We start from the raw sequence: 21053 nt of genomic DNA on the forward strand, positions 1-21053 counted from the left end.
GCAGAACTAGGAAGCTGCATTTGACTCCATTTTTGTGTGTTTGGAACCATTTAAAAAGTTTTCTCACTCCATTTTTGTGTGTTTGGAACCATTTTTTTTAAAAAAAGTTTTCTCAGGTCTTATGTGGAAATATGTGCCCAGACATTGGGTGTTATTTGTAGAAAGATTTTCTTGTCCTGCCAGGAACTTCCCAAATAACCACATAGAGACTTTATTAATTACAAAAGATCGGCTGATAGCTTAGACTTGTTTCTAACTGGCTGTTATAACTTAAATTAACCCATTTCTATTCATTTATTTTCTGCCTTGTGGCTTCATTCCCTTTACTCTGACTGCCCACACTACTTTCCTGCTTCCTCTGTGCCTGACTGGCGACTCCGCCATTCTTCCCAGCGTCCTCTATATCTGGCTGTCCTGCCTATACCTCCTGCCTAGCTAATGGGCCACTTAGCTTTTTATTAAACCAGTAAGTAGGTGCCTTGGCAAAGATAAATCTTCACAGTACAAAAAGATTATTCCACAACAAATGGCCTCTGAGAATGTCAGCATGCCCCATCAAAGTATAAAAACAAGTGTCATGATCCTGCCTATTCCAAGACAGATCAAATCATGTTGGGTATATGTGGATTCAACATACTTGGCTCAACAATAGAGAGCATGCATGGTGAGTTTTGGAAAGATTTCTAAACCAGTGTTTAAAACAAAATAGGATGATATCTCTGGTTAGATGGGTAAGGGTGCTGACAGAGAGCCTCAGCTTCCTGAGAAAGTAGCCAGTTGTCCTTGACTCCGCCAAGACTGAGCCTCCTTTTAACCTTCTGCCTTAATGTCTGGAGACACTCTCTTCAGGAGAGCTGTCCGGAGGGCTGTTCATTCGAGCTGCTGCTGTTTGTGTTTCTGGTGCTGGGCTTGTGTTCTTTGCTCACTCACCACTGGCTTCAAGCTCTCTCATGTGCTTTCCCAATAAGTTATTTACCCGTTGACTGACTTGGCTGTCCAGGTCAGTGAGCCTTGTTGGATTTGTACTCTACTTGACTGAGGTCTTGTTTTACCCTTGAGTTTTCTTTATTTCCTAGGGCAACAAAAACACATCCTAGGAGCTCTGAAGACATGGAGTTTTTCTTCTCTGCCCACTCCCCACCACTCTCTCTTTTGTTAATTTTAACTTTCCTACTCTTTTGAGACAAAATGGAATGGAAAATTCTAAGGCTGAAGATATGGAGGAATATGAGGTAGAGATTAGAATTCAGAATCACTTGTAAATTAAAGGTGGTTACCATATCCACACCCAGGATGCAGAAGTAAAGAGTTGTCTGTGGGCAGAGGAGGTTCCTATGGAAATTGGAGCTGGGCATCAGAGCTCCTGGAGGCAGTTTGCTTAGGAAAGAAACATCCAGCGTCCAGCTGAAGATGATGGCTGTCATTTTCCCTGGAGAAGCAATACTAGCTGGGTATGGTGGTGCTGACCTCTGATGCCACCACTTTGAAGACTGAGGCAGGGGAATGGTGAGTCCATGCTAGACTGGGTTCCTTTAAAACATTCACACATACACACACACACACACACACACGCAGAGACACATACTCCACACACACACACACACACACACAGTCCATATACTACAGAAGCCTGGTCTGTACAGTGCAGGTTAGAGCATCTGTACTTCAGTTTGTTAATTTATTCCTGCTGTGAAAATGTGAGCAGATCACAGTCTGTAATTACTGTATATAAAATATAATTTTGAAAATGATCTGCTGTCCCCTACGTTATTTTTCAGCTCTAAATAGAGGTAGTTGTTAATCAGTTACTCTTCACACACTTGCCAGTTGACTGATGGATCAGGGCTGCAGAACCACACCTCAAGTCTTTGCAGGTTGGCCTTGGGCAGCCATCCTCTAGCACGCTGTGGAAAACACCACCATCATCAGCAGCATTTCCTCTCCATGGCAGGGTTTTGACGATTCTAGCAGATTTTGCTGGAACAGCTCTTCCACACAGTATCCTCTAATTAGCAGGAAGCACATGTATGAGTTGTGTATAATTTACAGGGAGAATCTCGCCAAATAGTGGCATCGTAAATTCATATTTTATGCTTGGCTGACTTTTTTCTTTAGGAAGTAAACATGTAATCTTGACAGGAAATGTAAAAACAGTAAGAGCCAGCCCACCCACATCTTTCCCTGTTTCTGCTCATGTATCATCATTAAGTGATCCAGGTTTCAGAGAGACTGGAGACCAAACACTGAGAAACTAGTTAGAGCCAGCTCACTGCAGCAGAGAGGCGAGAGAAGAGACTCCTGGCTGCCAGGTGTGCAGCGAGCAGCAATACTGAAGTCATCATCCAGAGGTCCACAGGATGCACAGGTGATACTGCTGACCCCATCATCTTGAGGAGTTCATGCTTAAATTGGGGGAAAGGGCCAAAAGCTTACTGCTGATAGTCAGCAGTGAGACTGTGTGCCCTTAAAGGCCAGATTATGGTGACTATGGTTGTAATAGGAGTTTGAGGAAGTTGGTGATCTAGTAGATAGAATCAACAAGTCAGGGGTTCGCTGATGTGGGATTTTCCTCTGTATGCTGTGAATGTATTTTATTAATGAATAAAGCTGCATTGGTCCTATAGCAGGGTAGAATAGAGCTAGGCAGGAAAAGTAAACTGAATGCTGGGAGAAAGTAGGAGGAGTCGGGGAGACACCATGCAGCTGCTAAAGGAGACAGATGCCCAGGAACCTCACTGGTAAACCATGAACCTTGTGGTAAAATATAAAATAATAGGAATGGGTTAATTTAAGATGTAAGAGCTAGTTAGAAATATGCTTAAAGTATTGGCCAGACAGTATTGTAATTAATACAGTTTCTGTGTGATTATTTTGGGTCAGGGAATAAACAAGCACCCTCCATCCTCCATCTACTGTTCACCCTCAGCACTGTTGAACTTTAAGCTGCAGAGGTCATGGGAACTAGTCTGCGCGTGTAACAGTTATAACAACCAAAATTCCTCTAGACGTCCCACACGTCTCTTGGAGAATACGAATAACCCCCCCCCCCCATGCAGGGGACCACCTGAGGGACCTTGTGCATTTGGGGCTGAGCCATGAGGAATAGGTAGATAGTACTAAAAGAATAGGAAGGTTGGGCAACAATATCCAAGGACACACCCAGAGGAATGTGGGAACAGCTCTTCGGAGGTGCAGGTGAAAGTAGTAAGTATGGCAGCTGAGGAGAATCACTTGGGAAGTCCCACACAACTCTACAGGGTAATTCTATGTTTCTCAGGTGGAGTGACGGAAACTGTCAGCTTCTGTTGGGTTACTTTGTACTTTTTATTTCTAGTTTTTTTCCCCTTGTTTTCAAAAGATGGGAGTATTCAAACAGAAGCACCACCAAACTGGTCCTCTGTCACTGAGACTCTGACAGTCTGCTGGGCTGGATCTTAGGTGTGCAGGAAAGAAGGAAGATGGGTGAGGTGTGGCCTGGGTGGAGCCAGAGATGTTAGAGATGTTAGAGATCATTCAAGGACTTGGCACTTTTTGTACTACATTTTTCAGTAAATGTTTTCAGAATGAGTAAATGCCTGGGAAACCTCCAAGCAGAGGAGGATGGACCTAGGACAGAGAAGGGGTGCTTTGGTGACATTTTGACGATGGGAATGACTGTGGGTCCATAATGTCATCTAGTGAGTCTCTGATTTGAGATTTTTGGTTGTCTTGGTATATCTACATAAAACAACTTTTGATTTATTCTTTTTGTCCGCTTCCAGTCCTGTGTGCTGGAACTTGAACCCAGGGCCTTGTGCATGCTAGCCAAGTGTCTTGCCCCAGCCCTTAAAGTAGTGTTTTTGTTTGTTTTATGTGTGTGTTAGTATGTTTTATACATGTGTGCACACTTAGATATGCAGGCTCATGTACTGAGTCTAAAGGAGGACCTTGGGCAGGCTCTATCTCTTCTGCTCTATTCCGTGGAGACAGGGTCTGTCATTGCACCCGGAGTTTGCTGTTTAGAGCTAGGTTGGTGACCAGCGAGCCCCAGTGATCCTCTTTCTTTGTCCACCAGTGCACTGGGGTTACAGGCGTGTGCAGCCATGCCTTATCCACCAGTGCACTGGGGTCACAGGCGTGTGCAGCCATGCCTTATCCACCAGTGCACTGGGGTTACAGGCGTGTGCAGTTACGCCTAACTTGTGTTGGTGCTGGGGATCTGAACGCAGTTCCTCACGGTGGTGTAGTAGGCACTCTTACCCACTGAACCTTCTCCCTAGGAACACTTTCTCGTTGCTTTCTCTTGGATTGTAAGTCTGGGCTTTGGATGATTGCACATTTGAGACTGTGATTTATACGCCTTAGAGTATCCGTGTCGCTCTGTGTATCCTTGCTCCTTGAGGTTGCAAACACTTTTTATTTGGCACCCAGTAACTTCAATGATGCCTACAGCTGTTTCTTACATAAACAAAGGAGAGCGTTTTTTGCTTGTTTGTATTCTCTGTAAGAGGAAATACTGTGATTTTAATTTTTCTTCCTTCCTAGATTGGCAGTAGCATCACACTGGTTAGCCTGTGGCCATACACTGGACCTAGTCTTTGGGGTCTTATGTCCCGGAGGCCACACCTGTGACTTTCCCCCCCTTCTTTTCCTAAGCCACAGTCCTCTGCTACTTTTTCTTCTAGGACCTAGCGTAGTGCTGTTGAGAAAAAAGATACCAGAGTTCGGTACTGGAGCCAAACCAGAGATTAATAGGATAGAATACTTCTGAAACAAACCCAAGACAGACATGGTGACAGTTTCCTGTAATGCCAGGACTCGGGAGTTTGAGAGAGCCTGGGCTATGAAGCCAGACTTTTAACAAAACTCAGCAAATGAAATAGCAGGGTAAATATAGTAGTAATAGATTCAGTTTCATATCAAAGGAAAGCAAAAATGAAGGGACCAGTGGCTTCAAACACTGTAGAAGGGGCAGCTACAGTTTTTAATATGCAACATGAACTTCTAGACATAAGAGAGAAAATGTGAATCAAGGGCTTGAGGTGTAGCTCAGTGGTAGAACGCTTGCCTAGCACACTCAAGGCCCTGGGTTTGATCTCCAGCACACAGGGAGAGAGCAAGAGTGAGCGAGGGGAGGGTGAACAGCAACATCACCCAGACGGTGAAACTGAAAGGACTTTGTCACTATTTGGAGGAGCTGTGTGATATTCCAGGACTGCACACTGGGTACTGTTCCTTAAAAACCTATGTCCTCCAACCTCATCATTGATGAACAGCATTGTTCCTTGTTACCGCCATGCAGTGGAACACTAGCCCTTGCTTCTGCTTTCTAACTAGACTTCTACAGTGTTTGAAGCCACTGGTCCCTTCATTTTTGCTTTCCTTTGATATGAAACTGAATCTATTACTACTATATTTACCCTGCTATTTCATTTGCTGAGTTTTGTTAAAAGTCTGGCTTAGAAGGTACCCCTTGCCCAGCCTTTCCCCATCCCCCCCCCAGCAGTCTCCCACGCTTCTGACAGCTACTTTGTTGCTCGTGACTTGTGTGCAGTCAGCCTTATCAGAGGCCATATTGAGGGAGACTACGTGGTGTTTGTTCTTCTGTGTCTTGCTTATTTCTTGTCACAGTGGCATGCGTTTCACCTGTTGCTGAAGTGACAGGGTTCCGTCCCTTTTTGTGGCACAGCGGTATTCTATTGTGTCCATAGACCCCATTTTCATTATCCATTCTCCCGCTGATGTATTCTTCGTTAGGAATCAGAGTGTCAGGTTTGGGAGCTGGCATGAAATTACAAGCCACAGCAAGCTCTATTAGGGGAAAAAGCGTTCCAGACATGGGGCCTGTGATCCAGACTTGAGGTGGAAGCACAATTAGGAGGTGTAGAGGACTGTGTCAGAGACACAGGATGTGATGGAACCTTAGAAGGAAAGAGGCTTTTCTTCAGTGCCTGGGAAGGAGCATCATCGAGAGAGATAGCTTGAAGTAAGCATGGCTGACACTACAGACGTAGACTGGGAAGGGGGTGCGGAAAGGGGAAGAACAGATCAGAAAGTCCTGGAACGAGTGGTATTCTGGCATTGGTAAGTTTGGCACGGTTCTGGTGGGCAGTTCCACATTACCTCGTTTAGTCTGACATAGCCTACTCAACAAGGGCCAGGCATTATGCATGACTGTACACTTCTAGTTTCAGGGATGAGGGCTGCATGGCCCCAGCACAGCACTGGCTTCTAACTAGAGAGAGAGAGGGAGAGAGAGCGCTGCAGGGAGTGTGGCCTAATTTCTCCATACTGCCAGTTCTGGTCTCTTAGAGTGACTGACATCTTACAGGGCAGGCCCCAGGTCTAACACACTTAGCCATTTGCATCTCTTGGCTGTCATGAGTAGTTGCTGTAGTCAGTAGGCATGGCAGTGCGTTCATCTCTCTGGCGTATAATTTTACTTCCTTTGGCTCTATGTACCCCAGAGGGCAGCTATACATGATAATTTGGTGTTTTATTGCCGACACTACCTTCCATAGTGGCTGCACTGACTCACATCCCCGTCGTGGGTGTTGGAGGCTTTCCTTTTCGGCATATTTCACCGGTGTTTGTCTTGTCTTCTGTGTTTACCATGGGCGGCACTATTCCTTGGGCTGAGATCCTGGACTGTGTAGAATGGAGAGGTGGTATAGAGGCAACAACGTTGGTTTCCTTGGTATATGTTGGTGTGGTGTGCCACAGCTTCACTGTATCTGCCGGTTCTGATAGCGTTCTGAGCTCTTCAGACTCTTTCTCCCTCTTCTATTTACCTGGTCATATCGAACATGCTTATGTTTATTCTGTCTGGTGATTTCAGTCTGATATGCCTGTGGGATTGCCCACATCCCCCATTCCTCCATTGTCCTCATAACCCTGGTTAATGATGCCTTGTGTATTTCCCGGACACATTTGCTTAAGTTTTGAATATTTACTTCTTCCTTGCTACTGTCTCAAAAGTAGTTCCTTGGAATGATACATGGTGCTTTGTGTCTTCACACGACATAAACTCTGTGGAATTCAAATAACCCGACAGAATGGGGAAGTGGTTCTTAGTGTTAAGATATGGGTTCTAGTCCTGCCTCCTCGATCGCTCACATCCTGAGTTATTTCCTTGTCAGATGAGAGAGGTGATACATGATGCAATGTTACAGGTGTAGGATGAATGGCTGATTTCAGGGCTGTGGTCCAGGCCTTGGCAGTTTCACAGCTGCTATTTCTGCAAATTCATCATATACAGAGTATAGTATGCAAGACACTTGATATCAAATGGACATAGCAGCTATAGCCTGCTTTCCAGGATCTGATGTCATGTATGTCATAAGGCCTATGACTTTTAAGCAGTCACAGGGTGAATGGGGGTGGTGTGCCTTGTTCTTGAGCTATCCAGAGGGTATCAGGGTTTCTGTGCTGGGGTTGTGCTGTGTTAAAGAGGAGCCCTTCGTCGGGCCTTGTAGGGAGAGTTGTGGGTAAATACTGAGCTAGAGGGCGGGAGGGCATCGGAGGCAAAGGGGAGTGGAAAAGAAAACAAAGAATTCTGGGAGTAAGGTGTGTAAGAGAGGAAGAAGCCTTTGCATTTGATGGGACTCAGTTGTCAACGTTCGAACAGGAACTTCATTCTGTCCTCTAAGGGGGCCCTGGAAGGTTCTGTTCTGTTTTGGTTTGGTTTTATGTCTTTTTCCAGGCCATCCTTGAACTTAGAGATCTGCTTGCCTCTGTCTCCTGTGTCGGAAACTTTAGGGTAACTCGCAGAGTCTCTCAGGAGTGAGAAGCACAGAGTGAGCATGTGCAGGAGCCTTTGAGAGAGTTGAAGCAAGAGTGACCAGAGACCACAGGATTCAGAAAGCACCAGAAGTGTATGTGGCTCGTGACCGTTGCCCTGGGAGATGGGACAATGGGATGCTGGAGTCCTGTGTCGTGTGGAGCTGGCTCCAGCCAGCTTCTTGGTGCAAGAGGTCTCTCAGTTCTCCCTATAGCACCAAGAACACAGGCCACAAGTGCTTTTCGGAATTGTAGATAGCAGGCTTGCCAATGCCTCATTGGCCAAAGAAAGTCACATGACCAAACGAGATTTAAGGAGAAGAAAGATAGATTCCACCTCAGGTGAGAGGAGCTGTGGTCTTTGCATTATTTGTGTTAGGGGAGGATTTATGAACTTTTTTTTTACTTTAGCATATAACATTTTTTTCATTACTCTTCCAAATTGATAAAAACACTTTTGATATTGAAATAATTGAAATGAAAAATAGCTTACAGTTCTTTTATTTATTTATTTGTGAACTATAGCTGTGGAGTAAGTTGTTTTTATGACTGTATAATAATGTTTTGATTAGAAAACAAGTGAATTTCTAGCTCTTTCTGTGGACTAAAGGGTGAAATTTGTATCAGGTTTTGTTTGATCACCTGCCCGCTATAGCACAGAGTTGAGATTCTTTATTCTTTTGTCAAATTTTGTTTTAGTTTCTGTGCTGTGCTTCTTTTTCTCCTGGCTGTGCACCATTACAAACACACGCCAGTGGGTCTGCTCCCAACTGTGGCCTGCTGTCCTTATTCCAACATGAGATTCAGGTTGGCCTTCATCAGTCGAGCATCCATCCAGTTTAGGGAAAAGGAAGCCATGTGTGTGAACTCTGGGCATAGGCAAAATAAAGACCCGGTTCATCTAATACCTGCAGCCTTTGAAGGCCTCCAGAAGTCACTTGATGGTGTTTGTACAAGGTCACATCTGGGGCAAAGAAAGAAAGCTTGCACGCTTGACTGAAAGAGCCCAGCAGAGTCTTATGTGTTATTACCCCCTTCCGTCCCTTGGAACCCTTAGCAAAGATCCTGGGCTCAGCTCACCCCAAGGCAACTGAGGCTGGGAGAGAAGCTAAGTAACTTTCCTAAGACTCCCACCCCGCAGGACTCTGATTCCAGCCAAGCCGGTCTGTGCCTGCCCTGCCACCCCCAGGTTTCCTCCCTGTCCTCTGTGTGTGCTCAGTTTGTCTGTAATTAAACTCGCTTGCCCACAGTTGTACATACTAAATCTTAATTTAAACAACAAAAGCCACATCTACTCAAATTGATTATGCCTCCTCATTTACAAGTGAGTCCAAAGGCTCCATGGTGCCACATCAGCTGTGCACACTTGGAATGTCAGCAAGAGGTGACCTGGATGGAAGCCTACGGACTGACTGCGACAGGGCTGCTTAGCCACAGAAATTAACTGGCCCCCTCCTGGGAAAGAACTAATTCTCCCGGAGTGTGGAGGCAGGAAAGTTTATTTGGAGGCCACTGCCACAAACTAGGGTCTAAGCCTGAGTCAAGTGCAGTGTGATTTATTTAGCCTGTCTTCCCATCTACTCCCTAGAGGTTGCTGGGACCTGTGAAAGCCACAGGTATCTTCACTTAGATTTCTACAGGTCATTGAGTGACCATGCCCCATCAGCAAAGCCTGAGACACAGGTCTAGACAGTGTACTGCGGAGGTGCCTGGGAGTGTGTCATTAACAGTGAGGTGCAGGTGGTGGGGTCCTCAACAGATCCCGGAGTGAGTAACTGAAAGGGAAAGGTTAGCCACACAATGGCTAAGGAAGGTGGTCGCTGTCAGTCATCTGAGGAGTCTGCTTCCGAGTCTAGAAGCATTTGGGGAAGTGGTTGAGGGTAATCTAGTCAAGGATACCAATAAGCAGATACGACAAACATTTGCTTGATTTTCAGTTAGTGTCAATGCACACATCCAGCAATTAGTTAAAAAAAAAAAAAAAACACTAAGATATGTTCTTGTGTTTAAAAATACTAAAAGAATTTAAATGCGTAGTTAAGACTGACTTCAGTAACTGTCAGTTAGAAGCAGTGTGTTCTCTCACATTCTCACTGAGGACCACCTCTGTGGGCAGTCCCCATGCTCAGAGTCTGCCCTGTGAAGAGAGACAAGCACAAACAGCGGATTAAAGGTTAGTATATGCGGGCTATGAGATGCCCGTAATGTGGTTAGAGAGGGCTGCTGCCCGAGGACCTGGCCTTGCTGCTGTGAGGTGTTTGCTTCCAGCTGCCTGTGAAAACTGTGTTCAGTAACAAATATGCACTGTGTAACACGCTGTGGACAGAACAGGCAAAGCTGCCTGTCTTTAGGGAGTTTATATTCCATGTGTGTGTGTGGAGGGGGGGGGAGACAAATGGGCAGACAGAAACAAGTCCTAGATGTAGAAAACAAAAAGAAGGACTTGAAAGGGAGTAGTATGTTCTAGAATGGCTGGTTAAAAACTCCAGTAAGTGAGAAGGGCTCACTGGGGAAGTGAACCAGAAATTTAAATTTATTTGATGTTTTGATTTTTCTTTTTAAAGACAGAATCTCATTACGTATTCCTGGCCAGCCTAGAATTCTCTGTATAGACACGAATAGCCTCAAATTGGCTACAGTCTTCTTCCCTCTGTCACTCAAATGCTGAGTGGCTTACCTTATTAGGGGCTTATTTGTTGAATAAGGAAAGTTCAGGACAAAGGGAAGGTTGTGAGGCAGCTGTAAGGTGTCATCAGGGACCAAGGCTCCTGCCTCCTTTGTCATCCTCAGCAGATGGTGTTTGTTTTCTCTCTCTCCAGCTAACCATGCCAGCAGTTCTGCAAGGAAAATGCACACTCCTTCTTTCTCAGCCCCTGTGTGCTGGTGTGGTAGCCGGCGCAGCCACACCTAGCTGGGATTTGTCTCTAATTCATAAGGCCCGCTCCCTGTGTCTTACCAGTTCTGTCTCTAGAACTGTGCTGGGGATCATTTCCTGCTCCAGAGACTCTGGGGGAAACTGGTTTCTGTAGCTGAGCAAGGGCATTCTCGGTGGGATTGGTTATGGGTAAACAGCTCTTGTCTGCAGTGGCTTCCAGGTGTCTGGGTAAATACAAATGTGAGCAGCATGCGCCTCCCACCTGTGGGTGAACTGACACAGATGGAGTCACCCACTGCGCCCCTACAATTTACCCCTTTTCCATTTGCCCAGCGATGACACACTGCATATAAGGTTGTTTCCTCTCTGAAAATTTGAAACTTGGAGAGAACAAAATGCTTCAGGCGGAGGAAGTGATCTCAAATACTGTTTATATCTGGATTCTGGTGTCCTGCCCAGCACATCCTGCTGTCACCTGGGGCCCACCCATCAGGCTGGGTGTTCACCATGTCCCTGCCTCCCATGCAAGCCTGGGCGCCGCAGTTCCAGACCACACTCCTGCAGCTTATAAACAGTCAGTGTGCAGTTACTCATCTTCCTTCCGGCCGCCAATGTCATCCTCTAGGATACTTGGTCCTGCGCTTAGGTTTCTCCTGCCCTGTATTTGGCTAACTCACTGGAGTGTTGGCTGAGTGTCTGTGGTCTCCCTCAACCGATCCTTCTTCCATGTACGTGAAGGTAACCTGGAGGTCCGTGACAACATGCTCTGTGCTCTTTCTCTTAATTGGGGAAGCTTTTCTGCCCCCCTCTGGCAGTTCTCTGTCTGTCCCTCCTACTGTCTCTTGAAACATATTTCTCTCCTTAACTTTTTGAATAGTCACGCATTTGTAATGTTCAAAAGATTTTAGCGTAAAGCCCTGGCTCCCACTGTCCCCTCACTTGGTCCTCAGTGTCCCTGCACTTCCTGTTAGTTTCTTACATGGCCTTTGAGAGTTTTTCTTTTCAGTATAACAAATATGTTCCCAGTTTTCTTCATTGCTTTTGTTTTTTTTTTTTTTTAAAAAAATGAGCCTGGGCTACACTTTCTGAAGCCTCTCATCAGTCTTGTGGTTCTTTCCAGAACAGTGCTAACGGTTCCTAGCAGGCTGCTTCTGCTTCTGTTCCATCTTAGGTCTTAAGCTTCACAGTACAAAAGCTATCTCTTAGAAATGCAGACTTGGCTGGGCCTCTTCTTAAGATACAGATGTCTCTGTGCCAATTAGTTTTGCCAGCTTGATACACTTTAGAGTCCCTGAGAAGAGGGAGCCTTGGGTGAGAAATGCCTGTGTAAGATCAGGCTGTAGGCAAGCCTGTAGGGCATTTTTATAATTAGCAATTGATGTGGGATGGCCCAGTCCAGTGTGGGTGGGATGACCCCTGTATGTAGGAAGTCAGGGTGAACAAGCCAGTGAACAGCACCCCTCCATGGCCTCTGTTTCAGCTCCTGCCTCCAGGTTCCTGCCCTCACGGCTTTTGATGATGCGCTGAACTGTGACTGAAATGAGCCCTTTCCGCCCTGCGTTGCTGTTGGTCATGGTGCGTCATCACTACAACAGTGGCCCTAGCTAAGACACTCTCTTCCCTTTCTCTCTGTACAGTACTCTCAGTCGTCACGTCATCTGGGGATTGCCCTGCATCTCCGAGCATTGTCAGTGTTAGTGATGTCTCTGAGTTTTCGTATTCTGAGGCATTTCCACACAGCTTTGAGGTCTCGGCTGTAAAGAGGAGGGCGTTGAAACCTAGCCATTCTGAGACACTGCCTGTGGTCCTGTGAACTGCTGTGGCCTTGTTGGAAGCAGAGGATCATGGGTCCCTCATGAGCCTGAAAACCGTCTGTGCAGTTTCTCTCACAGAGCCTGTTGTGACAGCATGCGCCAGTGGGGCATGCTGAAGAGGCTGAGGCAGGAGGACCGGAGTTTCATTCAGAGTGCCTTTATCTGCAGTCGTATGGGAGACCCACGGGAAGCATTTATAAAGCTGCCGTTGTGTTCTGTTTCTGTTCTCCTCAAGTGTGTGCGTTTAAACCTGATGCCTAATGTGATGGAATTAAGAGAAAGCTGTTGGGAGGTGAGGAACGAGATTAGTGCCCTTAAGGACGCGGCCCGGGGAGCTGCCTTGTCTCTTCTACCAAGTGGCGTCATAGAAAAGGGTTCCGTCTGTGACCCAGGACATGGGCACTGGCCAGATGTCTGTTCCGTAACACTTTATTACTGGGCTTCCTGGCTTTCAGAATGATGAGAACCCAACTTGCCCCTTTTCATAAGTTACCCGGTCTGTGGCGTTTTGTTAGAACAACCATAACAAACAGACTGAGAAGAGTTCATTGTTCATCTCGTCGTGCTGCTCTATAGGAAAAGTTACACACATAGCACATAACCAACCAGATAATGTGCTGACACCACATGTGCAGAATAAAGATGCTGCAGCTCCTCACACGGCAGTGTGCAGCTGAGGTGCTTAAGGCAGCGTCTGTGGGCGTTGAGTGCTGTGATGACCTTCGCAGAGGATATCGAGAGCGCCGTGCTCAGACCCCAGGCCACGGTGAAGTCATTGAGTTCAATAGGTCAGTTCTGCCAGGGACATCTCAGGTTTATTATGTGTTAGGTTTTGAATTAATATTTGGCTTCTTGTGAGTTCAAAAACTGTTACTGTTTTCTGCCACCCCTGCTCCCCACCCCCAACAATCAGTGATGGGACCCCATATGAAGGTGGGTAAATTTTAAGACAGTGGACTGTATTTCCCTCCTCTTGATTTTGGTATGTGTTGCCTGGGTTAGACGGACTATAGGACACTGTTTTATAGCTCAAAACATGGCCTATTTATAGTCAAGAAGCTGGATCATGAGTGTGCCTGCCCAGAAGTGTGTGTGGTCCCTCAGGGCAGAGAGCAGGTTCAGTGAGAAGGATGTGAGGCAGGAGGATGGCTCTGGGTGTTTTAATAGAACACACATCAGCTGTCAGACCTTGACTGCATACTGGGGAGCTGCTCTTAACTGGAAGACAGAGCAATACAATCATCTTGTTTTCAAGCAGGATGAGTAGTCTCCCCTCAAGTTGAAGTTGCAAACCAGTGCAAGCACATTTCCAGGATGATGTATCCAATGTGAGAGAAGACAGTCTTCCTTCTCAGAAATGCAAGATGGCTTCTGTGAAGAAACTGGGAAGCTGTTGTCTTTTGGATTATAACACCACACAGCAGTTCCCGAATCCGCGCACCTGAGCTTAGTGATGTGCCGTTTGCCAGGGTTTTCTGTGTCTTTGTGCCCTCACCATCCTGTTCACTGAGCTGTTTGCATACAGCCTGTTACAGATTTCCAACCTCAGGGTCACGTGCTTTCCAAGGGGTGTTTGGGGGACGGAAGGTGAAAATCTTTGTGAGGGTTCATTCTTCACGCTTTGGGCTGGTCATTCCTTACATTTTAAGAGATGCACCTTCTCCAGTCACTTAGAAAAGGCAACCATATTTTATGTTTAACGTGCTGTGTTGAAGACACTGAACACTGGCATTCCGTGTAAATTAGTGGACCCATACCATTTTGTTGAGAGGGTCCCTAACCTTTGAAGACAGGCTGGTGCCCCTGAAGCTGCTGAGGAGCACACCTGACCCCTAGTGACTGGAGAGGGAACCATGAGGAATCAAAAGGGTTTAGTCTCACCGAGAAGTGAGGAGCGGCATTTCCTCTTGCAAACCAAACCGATGGAAGATTATTACCCAGTCGTGGTTATAGCTGTGGAATATCGAGAGAAATGAAATGCTGCTCTCGAGCTGGGCAGTGGTGGCGCACGCCTTTAATCCCAGCACTTGGGAGGCAGAGGCAGGCCGATCTCTGTGAGTTCGAGGCCAGCCTGGTCTACAAGAGCTAGTTCCAGGACAGGCTCCAAAGCCACAGAGAAACTCTGTCTCGAAAAACAAAAACAAAAAAAAAAAAAAAATGCTGCTCTCAGTGGTCACCAAAGTGTCCATCTCAGACGGGATATACATGGCTTACTAATGGTCCTAAGGAGAGGGAACTTCACTGGTTGTAAATGTCAGCTTCTAGCAGGGTGGGGGATGAGGAGTGGCCATGGTCTGCCGAGAGCGTAAGTGGGTGTCTCATCTCACCTGCCACCTCATTCTCTATCCTTGCAGGTATTCATAGTTCAGTGTCAGCCTCTGGGATGTTTGGGTGGAAGAACCACTGCTGGCTCAGTCCTGCTCTAGAGACGCAGCGAGGGCAGCTGTGCACATGCCCTCTGACTATGGGAAGTCTAGGATAGTTTAGTCTGCAAGTGCATACTTACTGCATCAGGTAAGCATTTCTCTTTGTTTATCTTCTCTCTAGATCAAGAAGAAGCAGCAGGATGTGGTTAGATTTCTGGAAGCCAACAAGATAGAGTTCGAGGAGGTGGACATTACCATGTCGGAAGAACAGAGGCAGTGGATGTACAAAAACATTCCCCCTGAGAAGAAGCCTGCGCAGGGCAACCCTCTGCCACCTCAGATATTTAACGGCGACCGATACTGTGGAGTAAGTGGCTGGATTGTTCCCACACTGTGTCCCTTGGTTAACATAGTATGACACCCAGAGTGTGTTCGGATCCTTTACAGTAAAGGCAGTAACTTCGGGTAGCACCCGCTCAGGGTCATGGGCCTAGCAGAGGGTGAAGCTCAGCGCAGTTTGGAATTCAGCAGCACAGACTGGGGTGGGGGGAGGTGCTGGAGAGTTGTGTGGCGGGTAACAGAGTTCAAGGGTGTCTGGCAATCATCCATCCTGTCCCTTTCTTTGCTCTGGGAGGAAAGTAGAGAGTGTGTGTTTACTGTGATCTGGCTTTTCAAGCCCATTTCTTCATTAAAACATTTTTGGCCCAGATTGAAGAGGTAATTATTCTTGAATCATTATTCCCCATAGGTAGCTGATTAGAAAACAGAGTTCATATTCAAAAAAGATTATCAACAGAGGGATTACTGTGAATATTTAAGATCTGTTTTGGTGCCTTCCTGCTGGGTAGTATATGAGAAAGCAAAGTCAGTTTTGTCTAGTTATCCACTTAGCTTCTTTCTTAGGATAAGACAAAAATCGGAGAAACCTCTTCCTGCTGGGTAAACTGGGGTTACCATGGTTTTAAACTCCGCCCACAGGTATTTTATTTTGGGAGTGCAATTTTTTTAAGGAGCTACAGTGCTGGGGTGTTACAGGTGCCCTTAAGCGGCTGGGTTGTCATTAGGGTGGAGAAAGGAGTAGCGGTATGTTGGTGACTGTAGAGTCACGGAAAGGAGTGGGAAATCAGAACATAAGGCTGCGAGCCACCCATGCACAGCCAGCTCAGTAGTGTGGTGACCTGAGTCCTGCACCCATGATGCTTGTCTGCCCGGTATTCTCCACGGCACCTATGGAAGGATTTTTATTACCTTAAGCCTCAGTGTCCTGGTGCTTAAGCTCATTACGTACAGACTCCTGATCGCACCCACCCAGGTGCCGGGATTGCAAGTGTGCTCAGCACCAGGAGTCACCCCCTCATCTGCAGGTTCACTACCACAGAGCTACACACCAGCTCGACTGGTCCGCTCTTTGGGCAGGTCGTGACCGCTTCCAAAGCTCTTCTTAAATAAGTAATCACATGAAGATAAAGGCTGGGAGATTCTGCTATAACATCATGAGTTTGTACTCTATTGGAGAAACAGGTAGAAACAAAGGGTGCCTACAGCGTGATGGCCGGTGCCTAGGCTCCGTTTGGCTTCCTGACTAAGCTGAGGGACCAGTTGAAATCCTTGTCAACTGCAGCCCAGAATAAAGCTGCAAGGATTGGGTTACCCCAAAAGGCTCAAGTTCATCTTTATTAATCAAAATAAAAGCCATTTAATTGACTCATTTTTGCCAATAAGAAATGGTTGCCTCCTCCTGTAGTGTAAAAATCTGTGCCTTGGGTTTCATCGAGTTTTCAGAAAAATTTCCTTATCCTGCCACCCCCGAAGTGTTTCTCCGTGGTAAGTTGTCAGGATCCGTGAAGTGATGCTTGCCTGGGGGGAGTCAAGTTAATGTGACGGATGAGGCAGATCTTCACAGCCCCTTCAGCTCTGCAGCACTGCAGTGTGACAGGTAGCAGGGCATCGCTGTGGGGAGTTGGGTCCTTCCTGGGGGCAGTGCTGGGAAGGCTTGCAGCTGGGTGAACATCTCATCCGTTTGCAGAGCTACCTTTCAGGTCTGAAGGTCCCACTGTATTCCACGGTAGTGCATCAGATGGGCAGAGGCCACGGAACAGTGGCCGTGGCCCTCTTTTCTGCTGTCAGCATGGTCACGGGAACATGCTTTAGAGCTTTTCAGTGCAGATGCTAAGCTGGCCGTCACCAGTTGTCATGAGCAGTCCACTTTTCAGCACACGTCACAGTCCAGCTGAGAAGTGCTTCCTTCTTATTCCGCAGACTAAGAGAGGGCAATGGATCAAAACGGTTCGTTTTTCTTTTTCTTGTTTTGGTCACTTGACGAGGCACCCACTTGGCAAGCTTTTCACCTTTCCTGTTTGCTTCAGTGCCAGAATGGTCCATGCTGACCTCTATGTGATAAGAGGATTGGCTTTAGCAGTCGCTCTCAACTGGTCATTGTCAACCCCCGTGATCACCACTGTGCTCCTCATCTTGGAGCTCTGGCCCCCTTTGCACAGCTTATTGAAACATCACCCAACTGCCTCTTCATTAGCAGCTCCTGGACAGATGTGTTTGTTGTGTTGGGGTTGTCTCCACTCCTTAACTCTCCATTTTGAACTCAAACTCGCCTGAATTTGCTTTTCATCTATATAATACATGTAAAATAGGTGTCTGGTAATAAATCATTAGCAAAAAGGAGGAAGAGATACATGGGCATTAAAGTTACTTACATATAACATAACCATATTTATTTAAGGGGGAAATAAATAAATATGTATTTGATATTGTATTCCAATATCAAATGACAAATTGCAGCAATGCAAAACTGCAGGGATTTTTGCACTAGACCAGTAAAATAGTATGTCAGAATGCTCAGCACAGAAGCCAGTGGCTGTCTTTCCCTGGGACGTTGCTGCTATAAAAAGGCCTTTGTTTTGTTTGTTTGTTTTTGTGTGGAGTCACTTTTAGGCATAGAATTCTAGGACTGTTGCGTCATTATCATCTGATTTCTGGGGACGTAATTCAGGTGTCAAATGCTGTTACTGGGGTTCCGTGGGTGTTTGTCAGTTTCTGCTGTTGCCGAATTTGAAGGTTTGTTGCACACATGTACATTCCAGGTTGCTTGGTGAATCACCAGTGAATGTAGTATTTTCTGGAGTTCATCGCTGAGTGCTCAAGAAATTGTTAAGCGTGCCTTAGATACTCTTCTAGTATTTCCTTTGAAAACTTTCTCCTTGCTCTGGTTTTCCCAAGTGCCCACTCACTTGGGCACTGGACTTTTAAGATTGGTTTTATAATATTCTTTATCTTTTCTTTCTATTGTCTTTGACTTATTGTTTTCTGGTGGAGATTTCTTTAATTTATATCTTAATCTTTTTAGGGTCTATTTTTTCACATACATCTCTTTTCTTATTGTTCCCCCCTTTAAATGTTATATTTTATGATATGAATGCAAGGCCACACTCAGTGAGGGCACTCACTGTAATTCATTGACGTTGGTTGTCTTCTGTAGCAGCTCTTGTTCTTGTCTACACTGCTCTCTTTTCCCCCCTTGCCGCTCCCCACTCCCTCTTTCCTATTTTTCTTCTTACTTCCCTTTTCTCCTCCTCCTCTCCTTTCCCATCTCCTTCTCTTTCTTCTTTTTCTTTCTCCTCCTTTTCCTTTTCCTCTCTCTCTGTCTTGGTACTTGGATTGGGCTGAGGGCTTTGCATTTCGGGGGTCTGTGATTGACAGTTGTAAAGCTTTTGCTTCCAGAAGACATGTCTGTTCACTATACCGTCTGACTCCTTAGAGGAGGCACCTTGGGGACCCAACTGCTGTTTATGTAGTCTTCCATCTCCACTGCCCAGGCCCCTCGCTGTAGCCAGTGTATCCACTGAGTGTGAGCTGAACGTTTTGGCTTCTGCTGGTGCTGCCATTGCACTATGACCGTCGCTGCTCTCTGCGCTCACATCCATCACCATCTCCCCATTCGTTGCCTGCCTGTGTGTAGGCTTTTGCTATTGATGCCTCGAGTCGTGTCAGAAATGAGCCTCTGTTTCTGGTTTTCAGCTCCTTGTTTTGTTGACCTTTGGAGGGAAAAGAGGCAGATGACAGTTACTACTCTCATGGTACAGCAGTCTGTAGAGGGTTTAGAACGGGGGTTTGTACTGGGTGGATAAAGACTCTGATGCTGTAAAATAAGGCTAACTTTATCCTTCTTCTTACCTCTTTCCGACATCTAAGCTTTGCTCCACAGAGTATATGGAACTTCTTTGGGTAGACACTGCGGGAGCTGGCTTTCATATTGATTGAACTGTGCCAGATCAATGGCTGCTCCTCTGCCTTAGCAGCCAAGGTCTCAGGAAGAAGTGGCAGCAGCTGCTGGTGTCCTGTCATGTGATTGCTAGGGGCCAGGACTAGTAAAGAAGATGGCTGCTCTTATCGAGGTCAAATAATTATGACCTTCAGAGAGCACCAGTGATACAGCTGGCAGTGGTGCAGCTGGCAGTGGTGCAGCTGGCAGTAGGCTTCATCCCTCTGCCTTCTTTCGTGCGCCTTAAATCCCAGTGGTGGTTTATGAGGGTCTCATCTGGTTGGCTAACTTGTGGGCAATGTTGTATGGGAAGTGACAGGATCTCAACAGTCTGCAGAGTCTGCTATACCCAAGATCGCCTGGAAATGTCCTACTTAGTTTTAAGCCGGATAAAGCCTAGGGTAAGTACCTGCTAAGCTCCTTGGTAACCAGTGTGGGCACGGGCCTCCTCTCTGTTAGGATGTGGATGGCCTGTCTCCTGGTAATTCCCAACTGCTTGAACAGCTCCCAAGACAGTCACTTCCTCCCTCGAATTGGGGGAATGATGGAGAAACATGGGACTGTTGAAGGCTCATTACAATAGTACCTGTCCAGGAGGGATTTGGACCTGGCTTAGCTGGGGCTTTTATAACTGACCTTGTGGTATGGCCCGAAGATATTCTTGCCTTCTGAGGCAACAAGAACTCCTAGTTTTAAACTGTTTCTCCAGCTATGGTGGTTTTTTTTTCTCAGCTTGTGTTACACCTCCATACATTCCTCCCAACAGCCAGTATCCTTGTCAAGTATTGGCAACCAAGACTCCAAACGGGTGCAGCTGTTAACTAGCCTGCCTGGTTCACTGCTGCATCTCACTGCAAGGAGAAATCTGGTGATGGGACCTGGTCCTCCTGAAGCTCTCGACCTCTTCTGATATGTTTTAATGTCTCATTTGGATTCTAGAAGGTTTAGACCTCACATTTGAGGTTTTAAGCCTTTTCTTTTGAACTGACTTGTGCGGAATGCAGTAAAAATGAGCATGCCTCTCCACAGAAGAAAACCATTCCCCCTCCATTATCTCCTTCCTCCCCGTTAGCACACAGATGATTCACATCATCACGTGTTTATTTCTTGTTAAAAACTGTGTGTGTGTGTGTGTGTGTGTGTGTGTGTGTGTGTGTGTGTGTGTGGTGAAACACATAAAATTTATCACCTCAGCCCTTGTGTGCAGTTCACTATTGAATTTACTTACATTGTTGTGAACTGGATGCCTGGATATAGTGTCTTGCAGAATTGGAATTTTAAATCCATTGGGCAGCAACTCCTCTTTGTAATGCCATTCTTCTATGTCTGTGAGTCTGACTGTTGGAAAGCTCTGTCACTGGGGTCATACAGTGTTTGTAACTGGCTTCCTTCCCTTGGTGTCAGACCCTCAGAGTTCATCTGCGTCTTACTGCTCTGTCTAAAGGCTGCACAGCAGTATGTGTCTATCCCACATCTTGTTTACTCTTTCATCCATCAGTAGTCTTTGGATTGCTTCTACTCCTGTGCCATTTAAAAATTTTATTTATTTTTATTTTATGTGCATTGGTATTTTGCCTACATGCATGTGTGTGTGAGGGTGTCAGATCGTGGAGTTACAGGCAGTTATTAGCTGCCATGTGGGTGCAGAGACTTGAACCCCGCTCCTCTGGAGGAGCAGTCAGTGCTCCCAATTGCTAAGTCATCCTCCTCAGCCTCCTCCTGTGCCATTTTGATAGTGCTACTGTGAGCAAACGCTCTCAAATATCCTTTTCAGATTCTGCATTCAGCTGGTTTGGTTTGTAACTGGAAGTGGGGTTGCTAGATTATTTGGTGGCTTAGGATGGATTTGCTTGCTTGTTTGTTTGTTTGTTTGTTTTAGGGAAAAGCCAAAGAACCCCTTTCCATACCTGTTACACCAGCAGTGCCAGGAATTTCCAGTGTTTTTATATTCTTCCCAACATGTC

The 21053-nt window shown here is 46.2% G+C and overlaps 1 protein-coding gene across 1 annotated transcript in view; it reads left to right on the forward strand.

The window, feature by feature from the left end:
- Sh3bgrl2 (SH3 domain binding glutamate rich protein like 2) overlaps nucleotides 1–21053 on the forward strand; it is a 63275-nt gene that overhangs the window by 16018 nt on the left and 26204 nt on the right. The window contains exon 2 of the mRNA XM_038323625.2: nucleotides 14995–15180. Coding sequence (XP_038179553.1) covers nucleotides 14995–15180 — 186 coding nt within the window. The remainder of the gene's footprint in view (nucleotides 1–14994; nucleotides 15181–21053) is intronic.

The sequence above is a fragment of the Arvicola amphibius genome, chromosome 3 (assembly GCF_903992535.2).
Source record: "Arvicola amphibius chromosome 3, mArvAmp1.2, whole genome shotgun sequence".
NCBI lineage: Eukaryota > Metazoa > Chordata > Mammalia > Rodentia > Cricetidae > Arvicola > Arvicola amphibius.